Below are 21,294 nucleotides of genomic sequence, written 5' to 3' on the forward strand. Positions count from 1 at the left end.
TGTCGTGACCCAGAGTCTGGTTCTGAAGTCAAGAACTTCTCGTGACCCAGAGTCTGGTTCTGAAGTCAAGAACTTCTCGTGGCCCAGAGTCTGGTTCTGAAGTCAAGAACCTGTCGTGACCCAGAGTCTGGTTCTGAAGTCAAGAACTTCTCGTGACCCAGAGTCTGGTTCTGAAGTCAAGACCTTCTTGTGACCCAGAGTCTGGTTCTGAAGTCAAGATCTTCTCGTGACCCAGAGTCTGGTTCTGAAGTCAAGAACTTGTCGTGACCCAGAGTCTGGTTCTGAAGACCTTCTTGTCGTGACCCAGAGTCTGGTTCTGAAGTCAAGACCTTCTTGTGACCCAGAGTCTGGTTCTGAAGTCAAGACCTTCTTGTGACCCAGAGTCTGGTTCTGAAGTCAAGAACTTGTCGTGACCCAGAGTCTGGTTCTGAAGTCAAGATCTTCTTGTGACCCAGAGTCTGGTTCTGAAGTCAAGAACTTGTCGTGACCCAGAGTCTGGTTCTGAAGTCAAGACCTTCTTGTGACCCAGAGTCTGGTTCTGAAGTCAAGAACTTGTCGTGACCCAGAGTCTGGTTCTGAAGTCAAGAACTTGTCGTGACCCAGAGTCTGGTTCTGAAGTCAAGAACTTGTCGTGACCCAGAGTCTGGTTCTGAAGTCAAGACCTTCTCGTGACCCAGAGTCTGGTTCTGAAGTCAAGAACTTCTCGTGACCGAGAGTCTGGTTCTGAAGTCAAGAACTTGTCGTGACCCAGAGTCTGGTTCTGAAGTCAAGAACTCGTCGTGACCCAGAGTCTGGTTCTGAAGTCAAGAACTTGTCGTGACCCAGAGTCTGGTTCTGAAGACCTTCTTGTCGTGACCCAGAGTCTGGTTCTGAAGTCAAGAACTTGTCGTGACCCATAGTCTGGTTCTGAAGTCAATGACTTGTCGTGACCCAGAGTCTGGTTCTGAAGTCAAGAACTTGTCGTGACCCAGAGTCTGGTTCTGAAGTCAAGACCTTCTCGTGACCCAGAGTCTGGTTCTGAAGTCAAGAACTTGTCGTGATCCAGAGTCTGGTTCTGAAGTCAAGACCTTCTTGTGACCCAGAGTCTGGTTCTGAAGTCAAGAACTTCTCGTGACCCAGAGTCTGGTTCTGAAGTCAAGAACTTGTCGTGACCCAGAGTCTGGTTCTGAAGACCTTCTTCTCGTGACCCAGAGTCTGGTTCTGAAGTCAAGAACTTCTCGTGACCCAGAGTCTGGTTCTGAAGTCAAGAACTTGTCGTGACCCAGAGTCTGGTTCTGAGGTCAAGAACTTGTTGTGACCCAGAGTCTGGTTCTAAAGTCAAGAACTTCTTGTGACCCAGAGTCTGGTTCTGAAGTCAAGAACTTCTTGTGACCCAGAGTCTGGTTCTGAAGTCAAGAACTTCTCGTGACCCAGAGTCTGGTTCTGAAGTCAAGAACTTGTCGTGACCCAGAGTCTAGTTCTGAAGACAAGAACTTGTCGTGACCCAGAGTCTGGTTCTGAAGTCAAGAACTTCTCGTGACCCAGAGTCTGGTTCTGAAGTCAAGAACTTCTCGTGACCCAGAGTCTGGTTCTGAAGTCAAGAACTCCTTGTGACCCAGAGTCTGGTTCTAAAGTCAAGAACTTCTTGTGACCCAGAGTCTGGTTCTGAAGTCAAGAACTTCTCGTGACCCAGAGTCTGATTCTGAAGTCAAGAACTTGTCGTGACCCAGAGTCTGGTTCTGAAGTCAAGAACTCATAGTGACCCAGAGTCTGGTTCTGAAGTCAAGACCTTCTTGTGACCCAGAGTCTGGTTCTGAAGTCAATAACTTGTTGTGACCCAGAGTCTGGTTCTGAAGTCAAGAACTTGTCGTGACCCAGAGTCTGGTTCTGAAGTCAAGACCTTCTCGTGACCCAGAGTCTGGTTCTGAAGTCAAGAACTTGTCGTGACCCAGAGTCTGGTTCTGAAGACCTTCTTCTCGTGACCCAGAGTCTGGTTCTGAAGACCTTCTTCTCGTGACCCAGAGTCTGGTTCTGAAGTCAAGAACTTGTTGTGACCCAGAGTCTGGTTCTGAAGTCAAGAACTTGTCGTGACCCAGAGTCTGGTTCTGAAGACCTTCTTCTCGTGACCCAGAGTCTGGTTCTGAAGTCAAGACCTTCTTGTGACCCAGAGTCTGGTTCTGAAGTCAAGAACTTGTCGTGACCCAGAGTCTGGTTCTGAAGTCAAGAACTTGTCGTGACCCAGAGTCTGGTTCTGAAGACCTTCTTGTCGTGACCCAGAGTCTGGTTCTGAAGACCTTCTTGTGGTGACCCAGAGTCTGGTTCTGAAGACCTTCTTGTGGTGTGACCTCACAGGCCTTCCAGCGCCAGGTCCAGGAGTGTCTGACGCAGCTGGAGCTGATCAACAAGCAGTACCGGCGTCTGGCCCGCGAGAACCGGACCGACGCGTCCTGTCGCCTGCGTGAAATGGTGCATGATGGGAACAGGAGGTGGGACCACCTGCAGCGGCGGGTGGCGGCCGTGCTGCGGCGTCTGCGGGTAACGATATGTCGTGATGTCAATCCTTATCAACGCTGGTCCTTATCAACGCTGGTCCTTATCAACGCTGGTCCTGCAGCACTTCATCGGCCAGAGGGAGGAGCTGGAGACGCAGAGGGACTCCATCCTGGTGTGGCTGACGGAGATGGACCTGCAGCTCACCAACATAGAGCACTTCTCAGAGTGCGACGTCCAGGCCAAGATCAAGCAGCTCCGGGTACGAATAATGAAGTATTTACAAGTATTGACAAGTATTTACAAGTATTTACAAGTATTTACAAGTATTTACACATGTTTACATTCAAAGAAGCATCTTCAGAACACTTGAGGTGCATATTAACTAATATTAACTATTAATAATTCATTCACATATTAACTATTTTAACTAATATTAACTAACATTAACTATTAACTATATTAACTATTAATAATTCATTCACATATTAACTATTAACTAACATTAACTATTAATAATTCATTCACATATTAACTATTAACTAATTCACATATTAACTATTAACTATATTAACTATTAATAATTCATTCACATATTAACTATTAACTGTATTAACTGTTAATCATTCATTCACATATTAACTATTAACTATATTAACTATTAATAATTAATTCACATTATTAACTATATTAACTAATATTAACTATTAATAATTCATTCACATATTAACTAATATTAACTATTAATAATTCATTCACATATTAACTATTAACTAATATTAACTAATATTAACTAATATTAACTATGAACGATTCATTCACATATTAACTATATTAGCTAATATTAACTATTAATAATTCATTCACATATTAACTATTAACTAATATTAACTATTAATAATTCATTCACATATTAACTAATATTAACTATTAATAATTCATTCACATATTAACTATTAACTATATTAACTACTATTAACTATCAATAATTCATTCACATATTAACTATTAACTAATATTAACTATTAATAATTCATTCACATATTAACTAATATTAACTATTAACTATTAATAATTCATTCACATATAAACTAATATTAACTATTAATAATTCATTCACATATTAACTATTAACTATATTAACTAACATTAACTATTAATAATTCATTCACATATTCACTAATATTAACTATTAATAATTCATTCACATATTAACTAATATTAACTATTAACTATTAATAATTCATTCACATATTAACTAATACTAACTATTAATAATTCATTCACATATTAACTAATATTAACTATTAATAATTCATTCACATATTAACTAATATTAACTATTAACTATTAATAATTCATTCACATATTAACTAATATTAACTATTAATAATTCATTCACATATTGACTATTAACCATATTAACTAATATTAACTATTTATAATTCATTCACATATTGACTATTAACTATACGTATTAACTAATAATAATTGACTCACATATTAACTATTAACTAATACTAACTAATAATAATTGACTCACATGTTAACTATTAACTAATACTAACTAATAATAATTGACTCACATACTAACATCGTTAAACTACAAACTCACACCTTCATCAATAACACGATAATATTAACTTTGAGCTCAAACAACTTGAAACGGATCATTAACAGTATTAACGAAGTATTAATCCTCATGAAGTACAAATACTTTGAGTCGTTATATGATGATGTTGTAAATATGTTTATATTCTTAAGAAGATATTTGTACTTTAACAAGTATTTCACAGTTTTAACGTATAAACACTAATGTACGAGTATTAATCCTCATGAAGTACAAATACTTTGAGTCGTTATATGATGATGTTGTAAATATGTTTATATTCTTAAGAAGATATTTGTACTTTAACAAGTATTTCACAGTATTTAACGTTAAAACACTAATGTACGAGTATTAATCCTCATGAAGTACAAATACTTTGAGTCGTTATATGATGATGTTGTAAATATGTTTATATTCTTAAGAAGATATTTGTACTTTAACAAGTATTTCACAGTTTTAACGTATAAACACTAATGTACGAGTATTAATCCTCATGAAGTACAAATACTTTGAGTCGTTATATGATGATGTTGTAAATATGTTTATATTCTTAAGAAGATATTTGTACTTTAACAAGTATTTCACAGTATTTAACGTTAAAACACTAATGTACGAGTATTAATCCTCATGAAGTACAAATACTTTGAGTCGTCATATGATGATGTTGTAAATATGTTTATATTCTTAAGAAGATATTTGTACTTTAACAAGTATTTCACAGTATTTAACGTTAAAACACTAATGTACGAGTATTAATCCTCATGAAGTACAAATACTTTGAGTCGTTATATGATGATGTTGTAAATATGTTTATATTCTTAAGAACATATTTGTACTTTAACAAGTATTTCACAGTATTTAACGTATAAACACTAATGTACGAGTATTAATCCTCATGAAGTACAAATACTTTGAGTCGTTATATGATGATGTTGTAAATATATTTATATTCTTAAGAAGATATTTGTACTTTAACAAGTATTTCACAGTATTTAACGTTAAAACACTAATGTACGAGTATTAATCCTCATGAAGTACAAATACTTTGAGTCGTTATATGATGATGTTGTAAATATGTTTATATTCTTAAGAACATATTTGTACTTTAACAAGTATTTCACAGTATTTAACGTTAAAACACTAATGTACGAGTATTAATCCTCATGAAGTACAAATACTTTGAGTCGTTATATGATGATGTTGTAAATATGTTTATATTCTTAAGAACATATTTGTACTTTAACAAGTATTTCACAGTATTTAACGTATAAACACTAATGTACGAGTATTAATCCTCATGAAGTACAAATACTTTGAGTCGTTATATGATGATGTTGTAAATATATTTATATTCTTAAGAAGATATTTGTACTTTAACAAGTATTTCACAGTATTTAACGTTAAAACACTAATGTACGAGTATTAATCCTCATAAAGTACAAATACTTTGAGTCGTTATATGATGATGTTGTAAATATGTTTATATTCTTAAGAAGATATTTGTACTTTAACAAGTATTTCACAGTTTTAACGTATAAACACTAATGTACGAGTATTAATCCTCATAAAGTACAAATACTTTGAGTCGTTATATGATGATGTTGTAAATATGTTTATATTCTTAAGAAGATATTTGTACTTTAACAAGTATTTCACAGTATTTAACGTTAAAACACTAATGTACGAGTATTAATCCTCATGATGTACAAATACTTTGAGTCGTTATATGATGATGTTGTAAATATGTTTATATTCTTAAGAACATATTTGTACTTTAACAAGTATTTCACAGTTTTAACGTATAAACACTAATGTACGAGTATTAATCCTCATGAAGTACAAATACTTTGAGTCGTTATATGATGATGTTGAAAATATGTTTATATTCTTAAGAAGATATTTGTACTTTAACAAGTATTTCACAGTATTTAACGTTAAAACACTAATGTACGAGTATTAATCCTCATGAAGTACAAATACTTTGAGTCGTTATATGATGATGTTGTAAATATGTTTATATTCTTAAGAAGATATTTGTACTTTAACAAGTATTTCACAGTATTTAACGTTAAAACACTAATGTACGAGTATTAATCCTCATGAAGTACAAATACTTTGAGTCGTTATATGATGATGTTGTAAATATATTTATATTCTTAAGAAGATATTTGTACTTTAACAAGTATTTCACAGTATTTAACGTTAAAACACTAATGTACGAGTATTAATCCTCATGAAGTACAAATACTTTGAGTCGTTATATGATGATGTTGTAAATATGTTTATATTCTTAAGAAGATATTTGTACTTTAACAAGTATTTCACAGTTTTAACGTATAAACACTAATGTACGAGTATTAATCCTCATGAAGTACAAATACTTTGAGTCGTTATATGATGATGTTGTAAATATGTTTATATTCTTAAGAAGATATTTGTACTTTAACAAGTATTTCACAGTTTTAACGTATAAACACTAATGTACGAGTATTAATCCTCATGAAGTACAAATACTTTGAGTCGTTATATGATGATGTTGTAAATATGTTTATATTCTTAAGAAGATATTTGTACTTAACAAGTATTTCACAGTATTTAACGTTAAAACACTAATGTACGAGTATTAATCCTCATGAAGTACAAATACTTTGAGTCGTCATATGATGATGTTGTAAATATGTTTATATTCTTAAGAAGATATTTGTACTTTAACAAGTATTTCACAGTATTTAACGTTAAAACACTAATGTACGAGTATTAATCCTCATGAAGTACAAATACTTTGAGTCGTTATATGATGATGTTGTAAATATGTTTATATTCTTAAGAAGATATTTGTACTTTAACAAGTATTTCACAGTATTTAACGTTAAAACACTAATGTACGAGTATTAATCCTCATGAAGTACAAATACTTTGAGTCGTTATATGATGATGTTGTAAATATGTTTATATTCTTAAGAAGATATTTGTACTTTAACAAGTATTTCACAGTATTTAACGTTAAAACACTAATGTACGAGTATTAATCCTCATGAAGTACAAATACTTTGAGTCGTTATATGATGATGTTGTAAATATGTTTATATTCTTAAGAAGATATTTGTACTTTAACAAGTATTTCACAGTATTTAACGTTAAAACACTAATGTACGAGTATTAATCCTCATGAAGTACAAATACTTTGAGTCGTTATATGATGATGTTGTAAATATGTTTATATTCTTAAGAAGATATTTGTACTTTAACAAGTATTTCACAGTATTTAACGTTAAAACACTAATGTACGAGTATTAATCCTCATAAAGTACAAATACTTTGAGTCGTTATATGATGATGTTGTAAATATGTTTATATTCTTAAGAAGATATTTGTACTTTAACAAGTATTTCACAGTATTTAACGTTAAAACACTAATGTACGAGTATTAATCCTCATGAAGTACAAATACTTTGAGTCGTTATATGATGATGTTGTAAATATATTTATATTCTTAAGAAGATATTTGTACTTTAACAAGTATTTCACAGTATTTAACGTTAAAACACTAATGTACGAGTATTAATCCTCATGAAGTACAAATACTTTGAGTCGTTATATGATGATGTTGTAAATATGTTTATATTCTTAAGAAGATATTTGTACTTTAACAAGTATTTCACAGTTTTAACGTATAAACACTAATGTACGAGTATTAATCCTCATGAAGTACAAATACTTTGAGTCGTTATATGATGATGTTGTAAATATGTTTATATTCTTAAGAAGATATTTGTACTTTAACAAGTATTTCACAGTTTTAACGTATAAACACTAATGTACGAGTATTAATCCTCATGAAGTACAAATACTTTGAGTCGTTATATGATGATGTTGTAAATATGTTTATATTCTTAAGAAGATATTTGTACTTAACAAGTATTTCACAGTATTTAACGTTAAAACACTAATGTACGAGTATTAATCCTCATGAAGTACAAATACTTTGAGTCGTCATATGATGATGTTGTAAATATGTTTATATTCTTAAGAAGATATTTGTACTTTAACAAGTATTTCACAGTATTTAACGTTAAAACACTAATGTACGAGTATTAATCCTCATGAAGTACAAATACTTTGAGTCGTTATATGATGATGTTGTAAATATGTTTATATTCTTAAGAAGATATTTGTACTTTAACAAGTATTTCACAGTATTTAACGTTAAAACACTAATGTACGAGTATTAATCCTCATGAAGTACAAATACTTTGAGTCGTTATATGATGATGTTGTAAATATGTTTATATTCTTAAGAAGATATTTGTACTTTAACAAGTATTTCACAGTATTTAACGTTAAAACACTAATGTACGAGTATTAATCCTCATGAAGTACAAATACTTTGAGTCGTTATATGATGATGTTGTAAATATGTTTATATTCTTAAGAAGATATTTGTACTTTAACAAGTATTTCACAGTATTTAACGTTAAAACACTAATGTACGAGTATTAATCCTCATGAAGTACAAATACTTTGAGTCGTTATATGATGATGTTGTAAATATGTTTATATTCTTAAGAAGATATTTGTACTTTAACAAGTATTTCACAGTATTTAACGTTAAAACACTAATGTACGAGTATTAATCCTCATAAAGTACAAATACTTTGAGTCGTTATATGATGATGTTGTAAATATGTTTATATTCTTAAGAAGATATTTGTACTTTAACAAGTATTTCACAGTATTTAACGTTAAAACACTAATGTACGAGTATTAATCCTCATAAAGTACAAATACTTTGAGTCGTTATATGATGATGTTGTAAATATATTTATATTCTTAAGAAGATATTTGTACTTTAACAAGTATTTCACAGTTTTAACGTATAAACACTAATGTACGAGTATTAATCCTCATAAAGTACAAATACTTTGAGTCGTTATATGATGATGTTGTAAATATGTTTATATTCTTAAGAAGATATTTGTACTTTAACAAGTATTTCACAGTATTTAACGTTAAAACACTAATGTACGAGTATTAATCCTCATGATGTACAAATACTTTGAGTCGTTATATGATGATGTTGTAAATATGTTTATATTCTTAAGAACATATTTGTACTTTAACAAGTATTTCACAGTTTTAACGTATAAACACTAATGTACGAGTATTAATCCTCATGAAGTACAAATACTTTGAGTCGTTATATGATGATGTTGAAAATATGTTTATATTCTTAAGAACATATTTGTACTTTAACAAGTATTTCACAGTATTTAACGTTAAAACACTAATGTACGAGTATTAATCCTCATGAAGTACAAATACTTTGAGTCGCTATATATGATGATGTTGTAAATATGTTTATATTCTTAAGAACATATTTGTACTTTAACAAGTATTTCACAGTTTTAGCGTATAAACACTAATGTACGAGTATTAATCCTCATGAAGTACAAATACTTTGAGTCGTTATATGATGATGTTGTAAATATGTTTATATTCTTAAGAAGATATTTGTACTTTAACAAGTATTTCACAGTTTTAACGTGTAAACACTAATGTACGAGTATTAATCCTCATGAAGTACAAATACTTTGAGTCGTTATATGATGATGTTGTAAATATGTTTATATTCTTAAGAACATATTTGTACTTTAACAAGTATTTCACAGTATTTAACGTTAAAACACTAATGTACGAGTATTAATCCTCATGAAGTACAAATACTTTGAGTCGTTATATGATGATGTTGTAAATATGTTTATATTCTTAAGAACATATTTGTACTTTAACAAGTATTTCACAGTATTTAACGTATAAACACTAATGTACGAGTATTAATCCTCATGAAGTACAAATACTTTGAGTCGTTATATGATGATGTTGTAAATATATTTATATTCTTAAGAAGATATTTGTACTTTAACAAGTATTTCACAGTATTTAACGTTAAAACACTAATGTACGAGTATTAATCCTCATAAAGTACAAATACTTTGAGTCGTTATATGATGATGTTGTAAATATGTTTATATTCTTAAGAAGATATTTGTACTTTAACAAGTATTTCACAGTTTTAACGTATAAACACTAATGTACGAGTATTAATCCTCATAAAGTACAAATACTTTGAGTCGTTATATGATGATGTTGTAAATATGTTTATATTCTTAAGAAGATATTTGTACTTTAACAAGTATTTCACAGTATTTAACGTTAAAACACTAATGTACGAGTATTAATCCTCATGATGTACAAATACTTTGAGTCGTTATATGATGATGTTGTAAATATGTTTATATTCTTAAGAACATATTTGTACTTTAACAAGTATTTCACAGTTTTAACGTATAAACACTAATGTACGAGTATTAATCCTCATGAAGTACAAATACTTTGAGTCGTTATATGATGATGTTGAAAATATGTTTATATTCTTAAGAAGATATTTGTACTTTAACAAGTATTTCACAGTATTTAACGTTAAAACACTAATGTACGAGTATTAATCCTCATGAAGTACAAATACTTTGAGTCGTTATATGATGATGTTGTAAATATGTTTATATTCTTAAGAAGATATTTGTACTTTAACAAGTATTTCACAGTATTTAACGTTAAAACACTAATGTACGAGTATTAATCCTCATGAAGTACAAATACTTTGAGTCGTTATATGATGATGTTGTAAATATATTTATATTCTTAAGAAGATATTTGTACTTTAACAAGTATTTCACAGTATTTAACGTTAAAACACTAATGTACGAGTATTAATCCTCATGAAGTACAAATACTTTGAGTCGTTATATGATGATGTTGTAAATATGTTTATATTCTTAAGAAGATATTTGTACTTTAACAAGTATTTCACAGTTTTAACGTATAAACACTAATGTACGAGTATTAATCCTCATGAAGTACAAATACTTTGAGTCGTTATATGATGATGTTGTAAATATGTTTATATTCTTAAGAAGATATTTGTACTTTAACAAGTATTTCACAGTTTTAACGTATAAACACTAATGTACGAGTATTAATCCTCATGAAGTACAAATACTTTGAGTCGTTATATGATGATGTTGTAAATATGTTTATATTCTTAAGAAGATATTTGTACTTTAACAAGTATTTCACAGTATTTAACGTATAAACACTAATGAACGAGTATTAATCCTCATGAAGTACAAATACTTTGAGTCGTTATATGATGATGTTGTAAATATGTTTATATTCTTAAGAAGATATTTGTACTTTAACAAGTATTTCACAGTATTTAACGTATAAACACTAATGTACGAGTATTAATCCTCATGAAGTACAAATACTTTGAGTCGTTATATGATGATGTTGTAAATATGTTTATATTCTTAAGAAGATATTTGTACTTTAACAAGTATTTCACAGTTTTAACGTAGAAACACTAATGTACGAGTATTAATCCTCATGAAGTACAAATACTTTGAGTCGTTATATGATGATGTTGTAAATATTTTTATATTCTTAAGAAGATATTTGTACTTAAACAAGTATTTCACAGTATTTAACGTTAAAACACTAATGTACGAGTATTAATCCTCATGAAGTACAAATACTTTGAGTCGTTATATGATGATATTGTAAATACTAGAACCTTATGATCGTCAAAGTATCTACTGGTACTTACACCTGATACCTGGTAACTAGAGAGAAGGTCAAGGTCACGACGTGTCAATCAAACATTCATCCACTGACTCTGAAGAACGTGTCGTGAGCAGAAGTTTCCACTGAAGGATGTCGTCTCTGCTAACTAGTGCTAACTAGTGCTAACTAGTGCTAACTAGTGCTAACTAGTGCTAACTAGCCGTGGTCTCCAGGCGTTCCAGCAGGAGATCTGCCTGAACACGGGGAAGATCGAGCTGGTCTTCAAACAAGGAGAAGCTCTGATCGAGAAGAGCGAACCTCTGGACGCCGCCGTGATCGAGGAGGAGCTGGAGGAGCTGCAGAGATACTATCAGGAGGTGTTCGGACGCGTGGACCGGTACTACAAGAAGCTGACGCGGCTGCCGGTGAGTCCTGCTGGTCCTGCTGGTCCTGCTGGTCCTGCTGGTCCTGCTGGTCCTGTTGGTCCTGTTGGTCCTGTTGGTCCTGTTGGTCCTGTTGGTCCTGTTGGTCCTGCTGGTCCTGTTGGTCCTGCTGGTCCTGTTGGTCCTGCTGGTCCTGTTGGTCCTGTTGGTCCTGTTGGTCCTGTTGGTCCTGTTGGTCCTGCTGGTCCTGTTGGTCCTGCTGGTCCTGCTGGTCCTGTTGGTCCTGTTGGTCCTGCTGGTCCTGTTGGTCCTGCTGGTCCTGCTGGTCCTGCTGGTCCTACTGGTCCTGTTGGTCCTGCTGGTCCTGATGGTCCCGCTGGTCCCGCTGGTCCCGCTGGTCCCGTTGGTCCTGCTGGTCGTGCTGGTCGTGCTGGTCCTGCTGGTCCTGCTGGTCCTGATGATCCTGCTGGTCCTGCTGGTCCTGCTGGTCCTGCTGGTCCTGCTGGTCCTGCTGGTCCTGTGGTCCTGCTGGTCCTCTGGTCCTGCTGGTCCTGCTGGTCCTGCTGGTCCTGCTGGTCCTGTTGGTCCTGTTGGTCCTGCTGGTCCTGTTGGTCCTGCTGGTCCTGCTGGTCCTGCTGGTCCTGCTGGTCCTGCTGGTCCTGCTGGTCCTGCTGGTCCTGCGGGCCTGCTGGTCCTGCTGGTCCAGCTGGTCCTGCTGGTTCTGCTGGTTCTGCTGGTCCTGCTGGTCCTGCTGGTCCTGCTGGTCCTGTGGTCCTGTTGGTCCTGCTGGTCCTGATGGTCCTGCTGGTCCTGCTGGTCCTGCTGGTCCTGCTGGTCCTGTTGGTCCTGTTGGTCCTGCTGGTCCTGTTGGTCCTGCTGGTCCTGCTGGTCCTGCTGGTTCTGCTGGTCCTACTGGTCCTGCTGGTCCTGCTGGTCCTGTTGGTCCTGTTGGTCCTGTGGTCCTGCTGGTCCTGCTGGTCCTGCTGGTCCTGTTGGTCCTGCTGGTCCTGCTGGTCCTGCTGGTCCTGTGGTCCTGTTGGTCCTGCTGGTCCTGATGGTCCTGCTGGTCCTGCTGGTCCTGCTGGTCCTGTTGGTCCTGTTGGTCCTGCTGGTCCTGTTGGTCCTGCTGGTCCTGCTGGTCCTGCTGGTTCTGCTGGTCCTACTGGTCCTGCTGGTCCTGCTGGTCCTGTTGGTCCTGTTGGTCCTGCTGGTCCTGCTGGTCCTGCTGGTCCTGCTGGTCCTGCTGGTCCTCTGGTCCTGCTGGTCCTGTTGGTCCTCTGGTCCTGCTGGTCCTGTTGGTCCTGCTGGTCCTGTTGGTCCTGCTGGTCCTGCTGGTCCTGCTGGTCCTGTTGGTCCTGCTGGTCCTGCTGGTCCTGCTGGTCCTGATGGTCCTGCTGGTCCTGCCGGTCCTGCCGGTCCTGCTGGTTCTGCTGGTCGTGTTGGTCCTGCTGGTCCTGCTGGTCCTGCTGGTCCTGTTGGTCCTCTTGGTCCTGCTGGTCCTGTTGGTCCTGCTGGTCCTGCTGGTCCTGCTGGTCCTGCTGGTCCTGTTGGTCCTGCTGGCCCTGCTGGTCCTGCTGGTCCTGTTGGTCCTGCTGGTCCTGCTGGTCCTGTTGGTCCTGTGGTCCTGCTGGTCCTGCTGGTCCTGTTGGTCCTGCTGGTCCTGCTGGTTCTGCTGGTCCTGCTGGTCCTGCTGGTCCTGCTGGTCCTGTGGTCCTGCTGGTCCTGCTGGTCCTGCTGGTCCTGATCCATGTGTTGTGTCTCAGCTGGTGGACGACGACCTCGAGGGTTCGGACCGAGAGTTCGACGTGGACGACGGCGCCGACCTGGCCGAGCTGCCGTGGAACGACTCTCCGGCGCCGCGCTCCGGTCGACCGCCATCAGGCGCCGCCGCCGCCGCGAGGGATCGCTCCGGCCGAGAGACGCCCGCCAGCGTGGACTCCATCCCGCTGGAGTGGGACCACGACTACGACCTGAGCCGAGACCTGGACAGTCCTGGAGGACGAGGACAGGAGGACGACGAGTACCTGAGGACGACTGCGGCCGTGACAGGTGTGTGTCTGTGATAGTAACATGTTACACATCTTTACATGTTACACATCTTTACATGTTACACACATGTTACACATCTTTACATGTTACACACATCTTTACATGTTACACATCTTTACATGTTACACACATGTTAAACATCTTTACATGTTACACACATCTTTACATGTTACACACGTCTTTACATGTTACACACATCTTTACATGTTACACATCTTTACATGTTACACATCTTTACATGTTACACACATCTTTACACGTTACACACATCTTTAAATGTTACACATCTTTAAATGTTACACAAGTCTTTAAATGTTACACATCTTTACATGTAACACACATCTTTAAATGTTACACACATCTTTAAATGTTACACAAGTCTTTAAATGTTACACATCTTTACATGTAACACACATCTTTAAATGTTACACACATCTTTAAATGTTACACACATGTGACAAAAACTGATGCTGAGTTCACAATGATTTTAGGAAAAACATCTTTAAGTCTTGAAGTTGAGTTAATGTGTGTGTGTGTGTGTGTGTTAAAGTGTGTGTGTGTGTTAAAGTGTGTGTTTGTACAAAACGCTCTTTTCATTGAAATATTGACATTAGAAAATGATCTTAAGCTCCGCCCACTGAAAACACTTTTCTGGAGATTAAATCTTGTTGACCATAACCACACCCACTCTGCTGTGATTGGTCGAGCATGGAGGTTTGTCACCGCGCATTGTCAATGGTCTCCACCTCCAAGGGACTCGTTGTATAAACAAAGCGTGATCACAGCTGGAGGAGGAGTGAAGCCATCATTAAATCATCATAGACTCTCGTAACCTCTCGTTCGCCCAGATTTCAGAGCGACTTTCTAAAGTAATAAAACATGACGAGAAGCTACTGCGTCTTGAGAGAAGATTCTACTTTGTTTTGAGTCTTTAAAGAAGTCGATTAAAAAAGAGTTTTGTTTCCCTTCTTAGTAAATGACTTTGACATTAAATGTTTAAAAAGTGTAAAAAGCTAACCATGTTAGCCACGAGCTAATTCAGTGTAGCAGCTCGAGACCTCGGCTCCTGCAAGGGTTTGACTTCTGTAACCTTCGGATCGAGTCACGTGAGGCTGGAACGAGGGGTGTCAAGAGGTCGAGAGGTCATGAAAGCGAACCCCGGTGCCGATAGTGTGCGACAACGGTGTGTGTCGTGTCATCGGTGTGTGTCGTGTCATCGGTGTGTGTCGTGTCATCGGTGTGTGTTGTGTCATCGGTGTGTGTTGTGTCTCCCCAGATGTAGTAATCCCTGAGAGCCCCGAGGCCTATGTCTCACTCACCGAGAGCACTTTGACCTCTGGTACGAACTCCTGCATGGACCCGGAACATCTGCATGTTGTTGTTGTTGTTGTTGTTGTTGTTGTCGTCGCTGAACCTTCCTCGTCGTCACACACCTGCTCACACCTGTGCAGGTGACCCCGGGCAGCTGGAGGCCAGTCTCAGGCAGCTGGACGCGGCTCTGGACGCGGGTCGGTTCCACCTGCAGCAGAGGGAGGAGGCGCACCGGGTCAGTCCGGACCTGGACTCCACCTACATGGGCTACGTGAGTTCCTGTTTCTCTCTCGCGCGGGAAACAGCGGCCTCTGGAGGACGAGGGCGGGAAGTTCACCTGGACACCTGTGTGCAGATGCGTCTGATGGGCGAGTGTCGCGGCAGCATCGAGGCGGCGAGGAGGGCGGAGGGCGAGCTGAGCGACGCCGACACGCCGGGACTCAAGGACGCCGCCGGCCCGGAGACGCAGAACTCAGGTGAGTCGCACAGGTGACTCAGGTGACTCAGGTGAGTCACACAGGTGACTCAGGTGAGTCGACAGGTGACACAGGTGACTCAGGTGAGTCACACAGGTGACTCAGGTGAGTTACACAAGTGACAGGTGACTCAGGTGACTCAGGTGAGTCACATAGGTGACAGGTGACTCAGGTGAGTCACACAGGTGACTCACCTGAGTCACATAGGGGACAGGTGACTCAGGTGAGTCACACAGGTGACTCAGGTGAGTCACACAAGTGACAGGTGACTCAGATGAGTCACACAGGTGACTCAGGTGAGTCGCACAGGTGACTCAGGTGAGTCGCACAGGTGACAGGTGACTCAGGTGAGTCACACAGGTGACTCAGGTGAGTCACACAGGTGACTCAGGTGAGTCGCACAGGTGACAGGTGACTCAGGTGAGTCACATAGGTGACAGGTGACTCAGGTGAGTCACACAGGTGACTCAGGTGAGTCACATAGGGGACAGGTGACTCAGGTGAGTCACATAGGTGACTCAGGTGAGTCACATAGGTGACAGGTGACTCAGGTGAGTCACACAAGTGACAGGTGACTCAGGTGACTCAGGTGAGTCACATAGGTGACAGGTGACTCAGGTGAGTCACACAGGTGACTCAGGTGACTCAGGTGAGTTACACAAGTGACAGGTGACTCAGGTGACTCAGGTGAGTCACATAGGTGACAGGTGACTCAGGTGAGTCACATAGGTGACTCAGGTGAGTCACACAGGTGACTCAGGTGAGTCACATAGGTGACAGGTGACTTGTGAGTCCTATCCTATAGATCACAGGTGATCAATTATAATTCTTCAAGAGTCACATTAAATTCTGACTGTCGTTAGGGATCGTCAAGCAAAAAGAAATCCCTAAAAAGAAGGACATTCTTCATTAGTTTGTGACTTTTATTAAACTAAATAATCTGCAGTTTTATTCTTGTATATACAAGTTTTTTATTATATATTAAGGGATTAATATTTACTCGAAAAATGACACACAAGTGTTACGTTAAAATGTAAATGAATAATAAATACATTTGTTAATGCATTATAACTATTATACACGATAATACTGTGATGTCACGAGGCACACACACACACACACACACACACACACACACACACACACACACACACACACACACACACAGTCAGGTCTGCTGTTGAACGAACATGGATTTATTGATCTTTCATAGAAGAAAACGTTCACTTGCTCTGACTGACCAGCAGGTGGCGACAGAAACAAAATACTTTGTTTATTTCTTTCTTTTATTAAAAATTACAAAATAAAGCTTAAATATTCTTTTGTTGTTTCTATCTTTGACTTTTTTATCTTCAGCATTTGATTTATTTTCACATTTAAAAGCAAATGAAGTTGAATTCTGTCACGTGTGACGCAGGCGTGATCGAGCGCTGGGAGCTGATCCAGGCTCAGTCTCTGAGGGACAAACACAGCCTGCAGGCGCAGCAGCTGATCTCGGACCTGCAGACCGTGAGCGCCCGCCTGGCGGCGCTGGAGGCGGAGCTGGGCCGCGAGCGCGGCGTCCGGGTCGGCGCCGACATCGGCAGCATCCAGCGGAGGATCAAGAAGCGGCGCGTGAGTGACATCCCTGGAGGTCCCGCTCACAGGTCCTGGTCTCACGTTCTCTTCCCCCCGACGTTCCTCAGGAGCTGCAGAAGAACCTGGACGACCTCAAGTCTCAGGTTCTGTCCATCAACCTCAGCAGCGCCGACTTCCTCCAGTCGGACCCGGACTCCGAGGAAGCCTGGCGTCTGAGGGACCGTCTGAAGGACATGAACGCCGGCTGGGAGCGACTGGGAGCCTGGATGGAAGCCTGGAGGGAGGAGCTTCAGCAGGTGCTCGTGCACTGTCAGGTGAGAGGAGCCCCTGGTGGCGAACGCCTGTATCACACCTGACTGTGTGCGCGTTCCTCTCAGGAGTTCCACGAGCTGAGTCACGGCCTCCTGCTGAGGCTGGAGAACATGGACCGGCGCAGGAACCAGGTGGTTCCGGTGGCTCCGGGTCTGGACCGCGAGGCGCTGCGAGCTCACCACAGAACTCTCTCCGTAGGTTCTGAGAACACGTTCCTCGGTCCCGAGCTCGGTTTCTAATGTTCCCTCGTCACAGCGCGTGAAGGTGGAGCTCCTGGACTGCCAGCAGGGGGCGACGTCGCTGCAGGACCTGTCCACGCTGCTGGTCGGACCTCAGGACGGCGAGAGCCTGGAGTCGGAGGAGAAGGTCCACGTGATCTGGAACCGGCTGCGGCTGCTGCTGAGGCAGGTGACCTCTGACCTGGACGGGCTGGAGCGGAGGCTGGAGGTCACGCAGGTCACGCAGGTGAGCGCGGACGACGGCGACGACGCGTCAGCTGACCTCGACAGCTTTGACGACTTCTTCTCTTGCAGACGCTTCTACCGGAGACGAGTCGACCTGTCGCTCCAGTGACGCGCGTCAATCAAAGCTGTCGACGAATCGTGAGTTTCTTTGATTTTCTGCTGAAAGTTTTGCTGCTGATTCTCTTGAGTGTGTGTGTGTGTGTGTGTTAAAGTGTGTGTTAAAGTGTGTGTTAAAGTGTGTGTGTTTGCTACATGAACCTGCTGACAGAGTCCACTAGATGGTAGTGATGTGTCGATGAAGCTTCATGGAACAGTGTCATTATCTTCAGAGTCCACTAGATGGTAGTGATGTGTCGATGAAGCTTCATGAAACAGTGTCATTATCTTCAGAGTCCACTAGATGGTAGTGATGTGTCGATGAAGCTTCATGAAACAGTGTCATTATCTTCAGAGTCCACTAGATGGTAGTGATGTGTCGATGAAGCTTCATGAAACAGTGTCATTATCTTCAGAGTCCACTAGATGGTAGTGATGTGTTGATGAAGCTTCATGAAACGTTGTCATTATCTTCAGAGTCCACTAGATGGTAGTGATGTGTTGATGAAGCTTCATGAAACGGTGTCATTATCTTCAGAGTCCACTAGATGGTAGTGATGTGTTGATGAAGCTTCATGAAACAGTGTCATTATCTTCAGAGTCCACTAGATGGTAGTGATGTGTCGATGAAGCTTCATGAAACAGTGTCATTATCTTTAGAGTCCACTAGATGGTAGTGATGTGTCGATGAAGCTTCATGAAACAGTGTCATTATCTTCAGAGTCCACTAGATGGTAGTGATGTGTGGATGAAGCTTCATGAAACAGTGACATTATCTTCAGAGTCCACTAGATGGTAGTGATGTGTCGATGAAGCTTCATGAAACAGTGTCATTACCTTCAGAGTCCACTAGATGGTAGTGATGAGTTGATGAAGCTTCATGAAACAGTGTCATTATCTTCAGAGTCCACTAGATGGTAGTGATGTGTTGATGAAGCTTCATGAAACAGTGTCATTATCTTCAGAGTCCACTAGATGGTAGTGATGTGTTGATGAAGCTTCATGAAACAGTGTCATTATCTTCAGAGTCCACTAGATGGTAGTGATGTGTCGATGAAGCTTCATGAAACAGTGTCATTATCATCAGAGTCCACTAGATGGTAGTGATGTGTGGATGAAGCTTCATGAAACAGTGTCATTACCTTCAGAGTCCACTAGATGGTAGTGATGTGTGGATGAAGCTTCATGAAACAGTGTCATTATCTTCAGAGTCCACTAGATGGTAGTGATGTGTTGATGAAGCTTCATGAAACAGTGTCATTATCTTCAGAGTCCACTAGATGGTAGTGATGTGTCGATGAAGCTTCATGAAACAGTGTCATTATCTTCAGAGTCCACTAGATGGTAGTGATGTGTGGATGAAGCTTCATGAAACAGTGTCATTATCTTCAGAGCCCACTAGATGGTAGTGATGTGTGGATGAAGCTTCATGAAACAGTGTCATTATCTTCAGAGTCCACTAGATGGTAGTGATGTGTGGATGAAGCTTCATGAAACAGTGTCATTATCTTCAGAGCCCACTAGATGGTAGTGATGTGTGGATGAAGCTTCATGAAACAGTGTCATTATCTTCATAGTCCACTAGATGGTAGTGATGTGTTGATGAAGCTTCATGAAACAGTGTCATTATCTTCAGAGTCCACTAGATGATAGTGATGTGTTGATGAAGCTTCATGAAACAGTGTCATTATCTTCAGAGTCCACTAGATGGTAGTGATGTGTTGATGAAGCTTCATGAAACAGTGTCATTATCTTCATAGTCCACTAGATGGTAGTGATGTGTTGATGAAGCTTCATGAAACAGTGTCATTATCTTCAGGGTCCACTAGATGGTAGTGATGTGTCGATGAAGCTTCATGAAACAGTGTCATTATCTTCAGAGTCCACTAGATGGTAATGATGTCTCGATGAAGCTTCATGAAACAGTGTCATTATCTTCAGAGTCCACTAGATGGTAGTGATGTGTCGATGAAGCTTCATGAAACAGTGTCATTATCTTCAGAGTCCACTAGATGGTAGTGATGTGTCGATGAAGCTTCATGAAACAGTGTCATTATCTTCAGAGTCCACTAGATGGTAGTGATGTGTTGATGAAGCTTCATGAAACAGTGTCATTATCTTCAGAGTCCACTAGATGGTAGTGATGTGTTGATGAAGCTTCATGACACTGTGTCATTATCTTCAGAGTCCACTAGATGGTAGTGATGTGTTGATGAAGCTTCATGAAACAGTGTCATTATCTTCAGAGTCCACTAGATGGTAGTGATGTGTCGATGAAGCTTCATGAAACAGTGTCATTATCTTCAGGGTCCACTAGATGGTAGTGATGTGTCGATGAAGCTTCATGAAACAGTGTCATTATCTTCAGAGTCCACTAGATGGTAATGATGTCTCGATGAAGCTTCATGAAACAGTGTCATTATCTTCAGAGTCCACTAGATGGTAGTGATGTGTCGATGAAGCTTCATGAAACACGTCAGTAAACGACACAAACGTGGATCTAAACGCGTTTGTTTTCTCTTCGTCTGATTTGTTTTCATTCAGTTGCTGCTTCTCACGCGTTCATGATTCTCTTCAGAGACGTTTAAAGAACATGTTTAAATAAATAATAATATAATCAGTAAAATATGTAAATACTTTAGTATAAACAAGTTTTTACGTAGAAATATAATGTAAACAAAAGTCCATCAAACAAACTGAAGCTTCATGAAGCGCTGACGTCTTCCTCACAGCAGGGGGCGCTGTTGTCTCGTGACCAGAGAGCGCCCTCTGCTGGTGAACTGGTGCTGCTGTTGTTTTTCATGCTTCTTTTTGACTGAAACATCTTTTCTTTCTTTTGCTCGTCATCTTCCTTCAGCCCCGAGACAAAAGTCTCGCCTCGCCAGGAGCCGCCGTCAGCAGCCCCCGACCCAGGTACTTCTGCA

The 21,294-nt window shown here is 39.3% G+C and overlaps 1 protein-coding gene across 1 annotated transcript in view; it reads left to right on the forward strand.

Moving 5' to 3' along the window:
* The window catches only part of syne1a (spectrin repeat containing, nuclear envelope 1a), a 253,359-nt gene that overhangs the window by 228,263 nt on the left and 3,802 nt on the right, over nt 1–21,294 (forward strand). The window contains 13 exon segments of the mRNA XM_087806340.1: nt 2,332–2,514; nt 2,594–2,731; nt 11,935–12,126; nt 13,848–14,133; nt 15,410–15,472; nt 15,585–15,715; nt 15,800–15,920; nt 17,338–17,534; nt 17,606–17,812; nt 17,876–18,004; nt 18,066–18,275; nt 18,344–18,412; nt 21,228–21,283. Coding sequence (XP_087662466.1) covers nt 2,332–2,514; nt 2,594–2,731; nt 11,935–12,126; nt 13,848–14,133; nt 15,410–15,472; nt 15,585–15,715; nt 15,800–15,920; nt 17,338–17,534; nt 17,606–17,812; nt 17,876–18,004; nt 18,066–18,275; nt 18,344–18,412; nt 21,228–21,283 — 1,982 coding nt within the window.

The sequence above is a fragment of the Callionymus lyra genome, chromosome 13, assembly GCF_982586985.1.
Source record: "Callionymus lyra chromosome 13, fCalLyr1.hap1.1, whole genome shotgun sequence".
Lineage (NCBI taxonomy): Eukaryota > Metazoa > Chordata > Actinopteri > Syngnathiformes > Callionymidae > Callionymus > Callionymus lyra.